We start from the raw sequence: 13,430 nt of genomic DNA, 5'->3' as shown, positions 1-13,430 counted from the left end.
TTGAATGCATTGTTCACTGTAACATTAATGTTTTTCATTAATGTCTTAAAGCTTCCAGAAGGCAAAGGAAGCCTTGCTGAGGGAGCTGGTGTTCAGAGGCACTCTTTACAGTGACCTGCCTTACCTCGCCTCCGATCATCCATACTTCCCTCCTGAGGAAGACGACACTGAGTTCGAGGATGGGATACACCTCGTGGTGTGTGTCCATGGACTTGATGGTAAACATGCCAATCTCGAAGAGATTTAGATTCATAAAAGATCAAAAATAATAGCTGCATCTTTAGTAAATAGTTTTTTGTGTTTGTTATTACCAGGTAACAGTGCAGATCTGCGGTTGGTTAAGACATTTATAGAGCTTGGGCTGCCTGGATCTAGACTGGACTTCCTCATGTCAGAACACAACCAGGTAGAACATCCAACCAATCAGCACATTTGTTGCACTGCTTTCAGCCAATTAGAGCACCCAGGACATAATGGCATAACACAACAACAAGCAACACTTAATGTGTGAACAGTTAACGATAGCTGTGCACAACAATCAATCAGAAAGCTTCAATTCCCCTCAACAACCAATCACAACTTTCATATGGTTCCTAGTACAAGTTTGATCAGCTTTCTGTTTCTGTTCTCATCTTCTGTGTGCAGACGGACACATTTGCAGATTTTGACACCATGACTGACAGACTTCTGGATGAGATAATTCAGCACATCCAGCTGTATAACCTCACCATCCACCGGATCAGGTTTATACACATTACCTTAACCTTTATTAATCAATTCTGGACTTTACTTCATTTAACAGCAGCAAAACTCGCCATCATATTGACATTATATCAGTGCAGCCAAACCACAGTCAATCTCAGCACTACTTTAGAGCTCAAACTACGGGTCTGAACAGTCTGTAGACATTCAAATTTCATGCCTTTTGATCCAGATGGTATAGTTACGACATTGACCAGCAAGGTCTAACTAGTCCGTGTTGACCACCATGTTAACACCGATGCTATATGATTCATTAAAACACTGTGATCCCACACACTGTACACAAAAATACATATTACAGACTAGCGCGTCCCCTTGTGGTTGGACAATAGATACATCTGCCACAACCACTTCAGAGTAGTTAATCATGTAATATAAGCCTCATTAGTTTTGTCTTTACATCTGGATATTCATGAACAATTTAACACATTTATGAACTTCAGCTTGTTACAAAATCATATGTTGTAGACAAGGTTTGCATTCAAAATGTATTATCCAGATATCATAGCATGAAGTATAAAGCTTCACATAAAAGACATGCTTTAGAGTGAGTAATAAATAGCTGCATACAGAAGCTGAAGTGTGATGGCTCCATTGAGCCCACTAGAACTGCATATGGTATACTTATTATTACCACAAGATGGCAGAAGAGTAAAAGAAAGGTAGTGTTTGGCATTCAGAAGAAATGAAATCTAAAGATATTCACACAACACACTGGAAAATGTAACAATGTGTCTCCTAGTTCATATAAAGCTTTTAAATAATAATTTTACACTCACAGAAATATTTTTTTATATATATACACGTTGCATTGTTTCTCTCTGAAGTCTTCTCAAAATCAAATGTTTAAAAGTTTCATAATGATCATGACAGATCAAAACTGTAGTTCCTAAGTAAAATGTAAGAATAACTTGCAATGAATAGAGACCAAAAAGTTACTCAAAATCTTTTTTCCCCAGTTTTATCGGACACTCTTTGGGGAATGTCATCATTCGCTCTGTGCTGACCCGACCCAGATTCCGCTGTTACCTCTGTAAACTCCACACCTTCCTGTCGCTGTCTGGACCCCACCTGGGAACACTGTATAATAACAGCACGCTGGTCAGCACAGGTACACACACACCGATACAGACATACACTGTTCAAAAGTTTGAGGTCAGTCTGGTTTTTTAAGAAATTAATACTTGTATTTAGCAAGGATGCTTTTACATTGATCAAAAGTGACAAGACATTTATAATGTTACAAAATATTAAATAAGTGATGTTCTTTGGACATTTCTATTCATCAAAGAATCTTGAACAAAAAGGGTTTTAACATAGATAATATAAGAAATGTGTCTTGGGCAGCAAATCAGCATTTTAGAATGATTTCTGAAGGATCATGTGACACTGAAGACTGGAGCAATGATGCTAAAAAATCAGCTTTGCATCACAGAAATAAATTATATTTTAAAAACATACTCAAATAGAAAATGGTTATTTTAAATTGTAATAATATTACTGTTTTTACCATATTTTTGCTCAAATAAATGCAGCTTTGGTGAGCACAAGAGACTTCTTTCAAAGCAATAAAAATCTTACTGACCCCAAACATTTGAGCAGTAGTGTATATGAAGCTGGTGTAGAGTTGACCTGGGAGTCTGTCATCATTTCCCCAACTTCATATCATTCTAAACCCATATGACTTTCTATCCTTGTTCTTCAGGGCTGTGGCTAATGCAAAAACTGAAGAAGTCTGGTTCCTTACTGCAGCTTACGTTCAGAGACCACACTGACCCGCGACAGACCTTCCTCTACATGCTCAGCAAGAAACCAGGTAGAGATTCACTGAAAAATAAGCAAGAATGAACACAAACACATACACACATACCAATGTTTTCTTTCTCTCTTTGTCAAGGTCTGCAGTTCTTCAGGAACGTGGTGTTGGTGGCCTCTCCACAGGACAGATACGTGCCCTTCCACTCGGCCCGCATTGAGATGTGTCGGACGGCGCTTAAAGACAGAACCACAGGTGTGTTAACTTCCTGTTCCAACCCAGAACTTACTAGAACACTTTAGCAAGCACATAGCATCACCCTAATAACCAGCTGGAACGCTCTAGAATCAGTCGCTTCAACTGTTCCTTAGTTTTAATATTAAAAATACGAACAAACCTGGGATTTTTTCTACACGCGTATTCCATTAGCAGAAAATCACTCTACCAGCAGTGTGAATGAAATGAAATGAAAGGAAACTGATATGAAGTTAAAGAGAGAGCGAGTGGGAAGAGAGCATTCTTCATTTTATGAGACCTCTGAGAGTGGCGTGCGGCTCTTTGACAGGTATTTTTCTCTCGGTTTGAGAGATAGATTAGAGAATTCTGGCTCTCTGTGAGTGTCAGTGTGACAGACAGAGCTAAGGATACGCACTCTGAGCAGTCACACACACACACACACACCAAGACTATGATCACATAGAACAATGAAGGATGCCTTGAAATAGAGACTTTGTTGAGATATGAGCATTCAGACTGTTGGTGTCAATGCACAGCTAGCTGCAGACGGCAAAAAATGGCAAGAGCTTTCTCAACATGGCAAGTTCCAATCAGATTGGTAGGCTTTCCAAGAGTCTGCGAGCACAGGTTTTTATCAATCCGCTTGGAGATGAAGTCATGTTTGTGAGTTCTCAGGCTCTTCTGGGATAGAACTAGACTTGCAGGGTTTGCAGGGTTTATGCAACGAATCTTTGAAAAACATGCAAGATGCCCTTGCATGCTGTTGATTAATTTAAAAAACAAGCAAAAATCTACAATGCATTTACAATGCAAGTCTAAGGGGCAAGGCATTGTGCCATGATGAATACAGTTTAAAAAGTATAGACATGCTAATTCACTTATTAACCTGGTCTGTGGTAAACTAGTATCCAATCTACGTGTTTGAAAGGAGTCTTTAAAAAAAAAAAGACAGTTTTAATAAATGCACAAAGGATGCATTTAATGATAAAGAATTCAAAAACAGTAATATTGTTAAATATTATTACAATATTATTAATGAAACAGCTGTTTTCTATTTTAATGTGTTCTAATATGTAATTTATTTCTGTGATAGCAAATCTGATTTTTTTAATTTATTCTCGAGAAATCATTCTATTATGCTTATTAGGTGCACAAACTTTTTTTTTCTATTGTCAGTGTTAAAAACAGTTATTTTAATATAGATGGATATTTTCAAGTTTGACGTTAATAAAATACAATTTAATTTTAATATTTAAACAATTTTAACATCTTAGTTTTGTTTATTTTATAAACAAAAGTTCATTTTATTTTAATATTTTTGTTATACATATCTTTAGGAATTATTTTATTCAAATATTTTCATTTTTAAAGTTAATATTTTATTTTGGTGATACATTTTTTTCTGGAATCTTTGATTAATAAAAAGCTCAAAAACAGCATTTATATGAAAGAAAAATATTTTACTCACCCCACAGTTTTAGAATCAGAATCAGAATGAGCTTTATTGGCCAGGTATGTTTACACATATGAGGAATTTTTATAGTGACAGAAGCCCCACAGTGCAGCAGAAAGACAGGACAGGACACAGATAATAAAAGAATAATATACAAATATACAAATAGGCAATGTAGAAAATAGCAAAAACACAATATATAATATAGACAATTATGTGTGTACAGGTCTGATATGTGAAAATTTGAAATGAAAAAATAAGTATGTGGTGAATAAATAATGTATAATAGAGTTGTGTGTTCCAAGTTTAGTGTCAAGTGTTCATGATGGATTGCCTGAGGGAAGAAACTGTTCCTATGTCTGGTCTTTCTGGTTCTCAGAACTCTGTAGCATCGACCAGATGGAAACAGTTCAAAGAGGGAGTGTGCTGGATGTGAGGGGTCCAGAGGGATTTTACCAGCCCTTTTGCTCACACTGGATAAGTACAGTTCTTGGAGGGTGGGGAGGGTTGTACCAATGATTCGCTCAGCAGTCCGGACTACCCTCTGTAGTCTTCTGAGGTCAGATTTGGTAGCCGAGCTGAACCAGACAGTTATTGAAATGGAGGACGGATTCAATTATCGCAGAGTAGAACTGTTTCAGCAGCTCCTGTGGCAGGTTGAACTTCCTCAGCTGGCGAAGGAAGTACAACCTCTGCTGGGTCTTTTTCACAATGGACTCAATGTGATTGTGCCACTTCAGGTCCTGAGAAATTGTGGTGCCAAGGAATCTGAATGACTCCACTGCAGTCACAGTGCTGTTCATGATGGTGAGTGGGGGGAGGGCAGGGGGGTTTCTCCTGAAGTCCACCATCATCTCCACAGTTTTGAGCGTGTTAAGCTCCAGGTTGTTAAGACTGCAGCTAGCTCCTTAACCTCCTGTCTGTAAGCAGACTCGTCACAGTCCTGGATGAGGCCAATCAGTGTGGTCTCGTCTGCAAACTTCAGGAGCTTGACAGAGGGGTCTTTAGATGTGCAGTCGTTGGTGTAGAGGGAGAAGAGCAGTGGGGAGAGAACGCAGCCCTGAGGAGCTCCAGTGCTGATGGTGCGGGTGCTGGATGAGCATTTTCCTAGCCTCACTAGCTGCTGCCTGTCTGTCAGAAAGCTGGTGATCCACTGACAGACGGAGGTGGGGACGGAGAGCTGTGTCAGTTTATTCTGAAGGGTGTCTGGGATGATTGTGTTAAAATCGGAGCTGAAGTCTACGAACAGGATCCTCACATAAGTCCCTGGTCTGTCCAGATGCTGCAGGATGAAGTGCAGTCCCATGTTGACTGCATCATCCACAGACCTGTTTGCTCTGTAGGCAAACTGCAGGAGGTCCAGTAAGGGTCCAGTGGAGGCCTTCAGATAAGCCAAAACCAGTCTTTCAAATGATTTCATGACCACAGACGTTAGAGCCACAGGTCTGTAGTCATTAAGTCCAGTAAGTTTGTGTTTCTTTGGGACGGGGATGATGGTAGAGCATTTGAAGCATGAGGGGACTTCGCACAGCTCCAGTGATCTGTTGAACATCTGGGTTGCTGGGGGTGTGAATGGTTGTGTGGAGAGGTGTTCAGTGCAGGTGTGGGGTTGCAGTAGAACTCATTCAGGTCATCTGCCTGTTGTTGATTCTCCAAAGTGCTGGGGGATGGTGTCTTGTAACTGGTGATATCTTTCATACCTTTTTACACTGAAGCAGAATCACTGGAAGAGAATTTGTTCCTTAGCTTGCCAGAATAATTCCTCTTTGCCACTCTGATCTCCTTTTCCAGTGTGTATTTGGCCTGTTTATACAAAACTTTATCCCCCTTTCTGTAAGCATCTTCTTTGGCCTGACAGAGCTGTCTGAGTTTTGCAGTGAACCATGGTTTGTTGTTGCTGTAAGTTAGATGAGTCTTGGTAGGAATGCACATATCCTCACAGAAACTGATATATGATGTTACAGTCTCTTTGAGCTTGTCCAGATCGGTGGCAGCAGCTTCAAAAACAGTCCAATCAGTGAGAGAGAAACAGGCTTGTAAATCCCTTTCTGTTTCATTAGTCCAACTTTGAACAGTTTTAATACAGGTTTAGCTGATTTCAGTTTCTGCTTGTAGGTTGAAATAAGATGACCCAAACAGTGAACAGAGAGTCCTAAAGCTGCTCGTGGAACAGAGTGATATGCGTCCTTTATCGCTGTGTAACAGTGATCCGATATATTACCGTCTCTGGTGGGACATGTGATGTGCTGTCTTTATTTTGGCAGTTCACGGGAGAGATTTGCTTTATTAAAGTCCCCGAGAATGATTAAAACAGAGTCCGGGTGTTTTTGTTCTTTGTCTGTGATCAGATCAACGAGTTTCTGTAAAGCTGAGCTCACGTTCGCTTGCGGTGAAATGTAGACACTCACGAGAATGAACGAACAAAACTCAGTAAACAGTAATGGTTAAAATAATATAAACAGTTTAATAGTTTAATAATTTTAATTTAATAAATTAAACCGTAATAATTTTTAAAGTTTAATCATTTAAACAGTAACTAACTACCAACCTACCTATTTATTTATGTATTTATTTTTGTGCTGTCAAACGATATATCGCAATAAATCGCATCCAAACTAAGTTTGTTTACGTAATGTGTGTTCTGTGTATATTTATTATGTATATATAAATACACACACATACAGTATATATTTTGAAAATATTTACGTCTATATTTATATTCATATAATTTATATTATAAATAAATAAATATATATATATATATATATATATATATATATATATATATATATATATATATATATATATATATATATATATATATAACAATCTGAAATTTATGCATGCATGTGTGTATTTATATGTACATAATAAATATACACAGTAGACACATTATGTAAACAACTTATTTTGGATACGATTAATCACGATTAATCATTTGACAGCACTATATTTATTTATTTATTTATTTATATTTTAATATGTAGGCTATGAATAGTTACAAAAAACAAAAAAAGTAAATAAAAGCATCAGCAAAACATCTATTATAATATATTTGTGATTGTCAAAATGTTGTGCTTGTATGCAGTGTGTGTGATAAATATATTTGCTTTTTAACAGGTCCAGTATATACGGAGATGATCAATAACTTACTCCAGCCATTGCTGAGTGCTCCAAACTGTCGTTTGATCAGACAGAACGTGTTCCACGCGTTACCGAACACGGCCAACACGCTGATCGGACGTGCGGCTCACATCGCGGTGCTCGACTCTGAACTCTTCCTGGAGAAGTTCCTTCTGGTGGCCGGGCTCAACTACTTCAAATAGACATCATGCCTTGAGTTGGGTGGGAGAGCCAATCAGATTACATGTAACGTCAGCCAATCATATTTCATTTCAGAGTCAAAGAGAGTCTGGAATGTTTTTTCAATAAGTTCAGTCTTTAGATACAAAGAATAAAACAGAAAATGAAGCTTCAGACGGTGAATCTGAGCACATATATGTAAAATCTGTATATAAAGAACATTGTATACTAAGCAAATAGAGGAAACTAACAGCTGGAGGCCTACACAAGCCTTAAAAAAGCTTTATGGCGTAATAACTTCACGTTGAATAATCCTAGCTGCAAAACTTATCTTTTGAATGTAAATTCGGTGTGTAGCTGGTGTTGTAAAAACAGCCTTGGTTCTTCATTCCCTCCAGTCCCCGAACATATATTTGCTGCGCCGTTCGTAACTTGAAGAGGTCGATATCACTGGACTTTATACTTGAAGAGTAAATTGGGTCACTGGCGTTTGAGTTTCGCGTTACGAGAACACCTGTGTTTTCATGTTTCTTTTTACAATCATTATTTTATGGTTTGTGTGTCTCGACTGTTATGTTGTGAAGTGAGTCCCACTGTGAAATAAGCCAAATCCATTGTGTTTTCTGTATTGTGATGGAATACATTGTCTGTTTTCCCCTTAAACGTGTCCATTAGATGTGCAGAGAACATGATCTGAATGTGTTTACCATTCCAGCCTTAACTTTCACAAAGTGAGTGTTTCTGAACATCTCCGATTCTATCATTTCAACGTTACGTTCATTCATTTTAAATGGTTAGTTCACAAATATAACCATTCTGTCATCATTTACTCACCCTTCATGTCGTTCCAAACCTGTGTTCTTCTTTCTTCCATGGTACACAAAGTAGTGTAGTGTCCATTAATGATAATATAGCCCTATAGAAACATGATAAATGCAGTCCTTATAAGCTGATTTTAAAATGATACATTATTATAGGTAATTTTCAAATTAATTTGCAGCTGTTCAACAGTTTATATGGCTGCCATTCAGGATGACTACATATTCAGGATTGGATGGGCTCAAATAAATGGGACAGAGGTTTTGCCAACAACACATGCTGTTCTTTTGTAAAATACTCTTAAGATAACACGTTCATACTTTACTTACTATGTTTGCAGGGCAGCACAGCAAGATACTTGAATTGCAACTGGTCTTCTTTCTTGAAAACTGAAATGTGGTAGATTCCATTCTTCATTTTTTATATGAATCCGAATATCTATAGCCGTCTTTACACAGCAAAAGAAGCACAGAAATAGATTTTGTGCACAATTGACAGAAAATATGTTTGAAAGAAAAGTATTTGATTGTATGGAAAGTTTTAAAACAGAAATGGATAAAAATACAGAATTCAGTTCACACTGAATCTACACTGAAACTACTGTTGAAGTTTGGGATTGTTTTTGAAAGAATACTTTTATGCTCACTAGGGCTGCATTTATTTGATCAACAATTACAGTTAAATTGTGAAATATTACAATTTAAAATTTAAAACTGTTTCTATTTTACTATGCTGAAAAAAAAAAATATTCCTGTGATGCAAAGCTGGATTTTCAGCATCATGAAGACTGGAATAATGAAAGTAATTCTGAACACTGGAGAGTCTTTAGAGTGCCGTTTAATATTTTTGTGCAAACTGCAATTTATTAATTATTTTTTATTTTTTTTGATGACTAGAAAGTTCAAAAGAACAGTGTTTATTTAAAATATATATATTTTTTTACATTCTAAATGTCTATCACTTTCGATAAATTGAATGCATCCTTTCTGAATAAAAGTATTCATTTCTTTCAAAACAAAAAAAAGAATCTTTTGACTCTTGAACGGTAGCATATATAAAACGTTATCACCTTGCTTTTTAGCACTGATGTTCCTTTTATTTTTATTTATTTTTAGATTCATATTTTATTTAAAATTGTTTCAGTTAGGAAGCGTTCATTGAAATGTCCCAGTGTTTATGGTGATTGCAGCCCTGTTGTGTTTGTTTTATATAAATGTATCATCTGTTCTTTGTCGTGTAACGATCTGTTTGCAAATTTCTGCATATTGTTTGGTTGTAGTAAGAAGCAAAAAGGTTCAAATTCACATGTGGTTATGTTAGCTTTTGGTTCTTTCTGGTCCGCTTTAGCACTGTACTCCTCTTGAGCAGCTTATCTTATTTATTGTATTGAATCACACTCGATTGACCTTGAATTGATCTCTTTGTGGCCCCATAACACTTAGTTTTCCCATAAAGTGAGTTCTTCAGCTGTCTGCTCCTCAAGAGTAACACTTACAAACATCTCACTGCAGCCACACCTCAAGTTTTCACCTTGTTCAGCATCTTTAGCTCTTGTTTTCAGTGAGTTCTGGGTCTAATTCAGCCGTAGTCAGCAGGGTCTGATTGGGTTTAGATCAGCGCCGCCCTGTCAGCAGAGTTAGAAGATGCCCTTTCTGTCCCCGCTGAGCTTTTATGTACGTGCTGACTGACGCTTGATTAGTCGTAAATACACTGTCACCGTGATTGACGCTAATTTAACTCCACCTCTCAGCACACATCACTGTGTCACGTGACTCTGCTGCTTTTGTTACCGCTGAAGGAGCCATAAGGCATAACGCTCCATTACCCATCATGCTCTGCTGCGCTGAGCTTGTTTGTTTGTTTGCTAGCTAATTTGGGTTGATGGCAGAGTTTGCTCACACAAGTCAAGCATATTAATTAGGGAAATAGAGCTGATCTGCGGTGCGAATACTGACCAAGGGCAAAAGCAAGTGTAAAATATGGTTACTCAGATGCTGGGAAAAAAGTGTATTTGTCTCACAGTGGTATTAACAGAACCTATACATTTAAAAAAGAAATACTTTCTATCATTGACCCATATTCAGTATTATTTTTATATTTAAATAACTGCCATTCAAATCAAATATTTAGGAGTTTCTACAAAGAGGCAGCTCGTCTCTGTAAATGTTGGGTAAGTGGTTCTTAATTTGGAGCCTTTTTGTTTTTTTCGCATATGTTTGTGTTTTCATCCAGATCTGTGTATTAAGCCATGAATGTGTAAACAGATGAAAATGTATTCACTGTGAGACTGTAAAGTTTTTTTTTTTTCAATATGTATTCTTCACATCTGTGCCAATGATATTCTGATGTTTTTTTTTCTGTTTGCTTTAATTACTGTATGCGTCCCTTGTAGTAGCTTATGCCCAAATATATAAATAAGTATATATTCTGTGTACATTAAGAAATATGACATTATATTATGATCAAATGAAGTATTACAATAAATAGTATTCTTCTTTTAAAAGTAGACTTTGCTTCTTTGTTTCTTTGCAGCAAACTCACAATAAGCCAAAAAACACTTGACATTTTATTTAAGTTGTGTTCTGGTCATTTTGACACAGACAATACTTTCTTTTTTTCAGAAAATGCTAGTTGATGTTATGGCATTGGACTAAAACTTACATTGGACTAGAACCTACTGAGAGGGTGTAACAACTTCCTCAAAAAAACTGGATAATTTTTGTATTTTTGGGGGGATTTGTGTGTTGGAAGTGTGTGTACACATCCATACTATAATATACAAATCCACCCAGTCAGAATGAGTAGTTCTGTACAGGCCACTCCCACAATAGTTGATTGACAAGCCGTCTTACCTTAGACCTGCCCTGAGTGAGCTGAGAGAGCTGTCTGCCTCTGATGCAAGGGAAGACAAGATGTCTCCAATTAAGCGATTGAAGTGTTTAGTTGTTGGATGTAATAATGAATATAATCGTCCTTTACTCCCAACATCTGAGACATAAATGCATCTATGTTCGCCAGAATCATTCGTGATCCCGCTTTATCTACATAAGAAGTGAGTAGAAGGGTTTTTTGTGAATTTTTGCAAATCGCCTTTCCTAATAATGTGCTAGTTAGCCAGTTTCGCAGCTTAAGTTTAGTATGCTCCATAGATATATATACCTATGCCTCGTTATTGACTGTTTCTATGGGCTGCGATATGTAAGCCATCCGCCATTTTTGGAACGGTCTGCGAATCTTTGAGCGCATTGACTGTGTGCGTCTACAACAGCAAGTTATACGCTTGTATATCTTTGAATATTCATTGATTATTATGGTGAATGAGAGATGGCTGAAGCGTCAACGTATCTGGAGCGGTCGAATGGGGAATCTACACATATCTATGGTCTGCTCGTCACTCTACAGAAGAGAGGGGCGGAGTCAGCAGAGCTCAATAGGATATGAAGAGACATGGGCTGTGTCTAAATTCAGGGTCTGCATCCTCCTTAGGATCCTTCCTACCCGGTTGAAGGAGGAGGGATCCTCCGAGGTCCGCAAAACCCGGAAGTCGGTGTTTGTGAATTTGGACAGCCTACCCTTCTTTCAGTTCCCTCCCTTACCCGTTGCTCATATCCTGTCGCCTAGCAACCGTGACAGCGCCAAGCAAGAAGCGGGAAAATGGACAAACAAAGAGTTATTCTCCTCATTTTAATTATTTTGGAAGAAATAAAGCAATTAAATAAATTAAATACTTTCTTTGCTCGTTGTCGGAGAGTTTTTTATATCAGACTACAAGACAGTCACATCCAGGTAAGCCATTATAGCCTGTTTTTATTTGTTTTTAAGTATTCTACTAATTTCTCCTACAAATTCATTGAGCCGAAGCATAAACTTTAGCTTGTTTTGTCAGAGAAACTCCTCTCCCACTCCGCTACCGCTCGCTTCGTCCGCCATTACGCTCTGCCGAAAAGAATTATGGGATAGGTAGGACGGGAAAGGATCCACCACACCCATCCTTCCAATTCGGGGAAAAGGAGGACGTATTTGTGGGCCGCATTTGAAGGATCCTACGAATTTGGACAGCCTTCGTCGCGGCGCTGTGACGTAACATCCTTCAAATGAGTACTCCGAAGGATGCAGACCCTGAATTTGGACACAGCCATGGACTAGGACAGCGTGCTGATTTTGACAGGTTTAAAAATGTGTTTTTTACACTACCATTGAGAATTTTTTACCAAAGTATGTTATAGACTTTTCATTAAGACCCTACAGAATCATATCAACTTGTGTAAAATGGGCATCCGATGACCCCTTTAATAATGAAGCGCAGACCTCCATAACTTGACCTTAAATTGGAGGAGAATTACACAATTCAAAGCACGACAGCAAGTACGCAACATTCAATTCATCCCAGAACAAATCCAGAGAGATTCCCAGGTATTAATGAGACACAAACCCGAAGGCTACCAGCGCAAAATGCTGTAAATCCTCTTAAAGGTCTTGCACGTTGAGAAACAAGCGTTCTGGCACAGCCGGAAACCAATCAAAGCCTGCCAAAATGTGAGTCCCCTGACTGCGAGGAATGTCCTCAGGAAATATATTCACATCCTGGCACACGCTTAGAAGAGTCATTTTTCTTTTCTGTCAGCCTGTTTGTCATTTAACTCAAAGATTTGGCATAGTCCGCAAGGAGACTTGCGGGAAATTCAGCTCAGAATCAAATCAATAAAGCCGCTTCCTCCCACAACGGCGAACGAACGGGGCTCTCAGACAGATGGCAGCCGTTGAGATACAGGCTGATACAATAAAGCTTTTCATTCATCACTTATCAAGCAAAAACAAGCACAAAATGAAATGAAACAAAGACAGCAAAGCCCATTTACCACCGGCGTTTGATCCAGGTCACGCGGATTTCAAGAACGGGTGGCGCTGGTCTTCTGGGACCAATGCAATTCTGCTTATAACGGTGCGTTTTTTCGTGCAGCCTGTGGACGGAAATTATTTTTGTCATTAAATCCATCACAGCCCTGATTGAAAGAATATTCATTAGTTTGCGCTGCAGTGTGGGAAGCAGCTGGTCATTATTAGTCCCTCGACGAGCTTTTTCAAGGAAGCCATTGTCAA

The 13,430-nt window shown here is 38.1% G+C and overlaps 1 protein-coding gene across 1 annotated transcript in view; it reads left to right on the top strand.

Moving 5' to 3' along the window:
• Window positions 1–7,591, top strand: part of LOC306847350 (protein FAM135B-like) — a 50,634-nt gene extending 43,043 nt beyond the window's left edge. The window contains exons 14-20 of the mRNA XM_079381257.1: window positions 52–218; window positions 315–406; window positions 646–743; window positions 1,722–1,873; window positions 2,468–2,578; window positions 2,660–2,773; window positions 7,329–7,591. Coding sequence (XP_079237383.1) covers window positions 52–218; window positions 315–406; window positions 646–743; window positions 1,722–1,873; window positions 2,468–2,578; window positions 2,660–2,773; window positions 7,329–7,534 — 940 coding nt within the window. The 3' untranslated portion in view covers window positions 7,535–7,591. The remainder of the gene's footprint in view (window positions 1–51; window positions 219–314; window positions 407–645; window positions 744–1,721; window positions 1,874–2,467; window positions 2,579–2,659; window positions 2,774–7,328) is intronic.
• The last annotated feature ends 5,839 nt before the right edge of the window (window positions 7,592–13,430 follow it).

This window comes from Barbus barbus (genome assembly GCF_936440315.1).
Source record: "Barbus barbus genome assembly, chromosome: 27".
Classification (NCBI taxonomy): Eukaryota; Metazoa; Chordata; class Actinopteri; order Cypriniformes; family Cyprinidae; genus Barbus; species Barbus barbus.
This window is presented reverse-complemented; position numbering and strand designations above follow the sequence as displayed.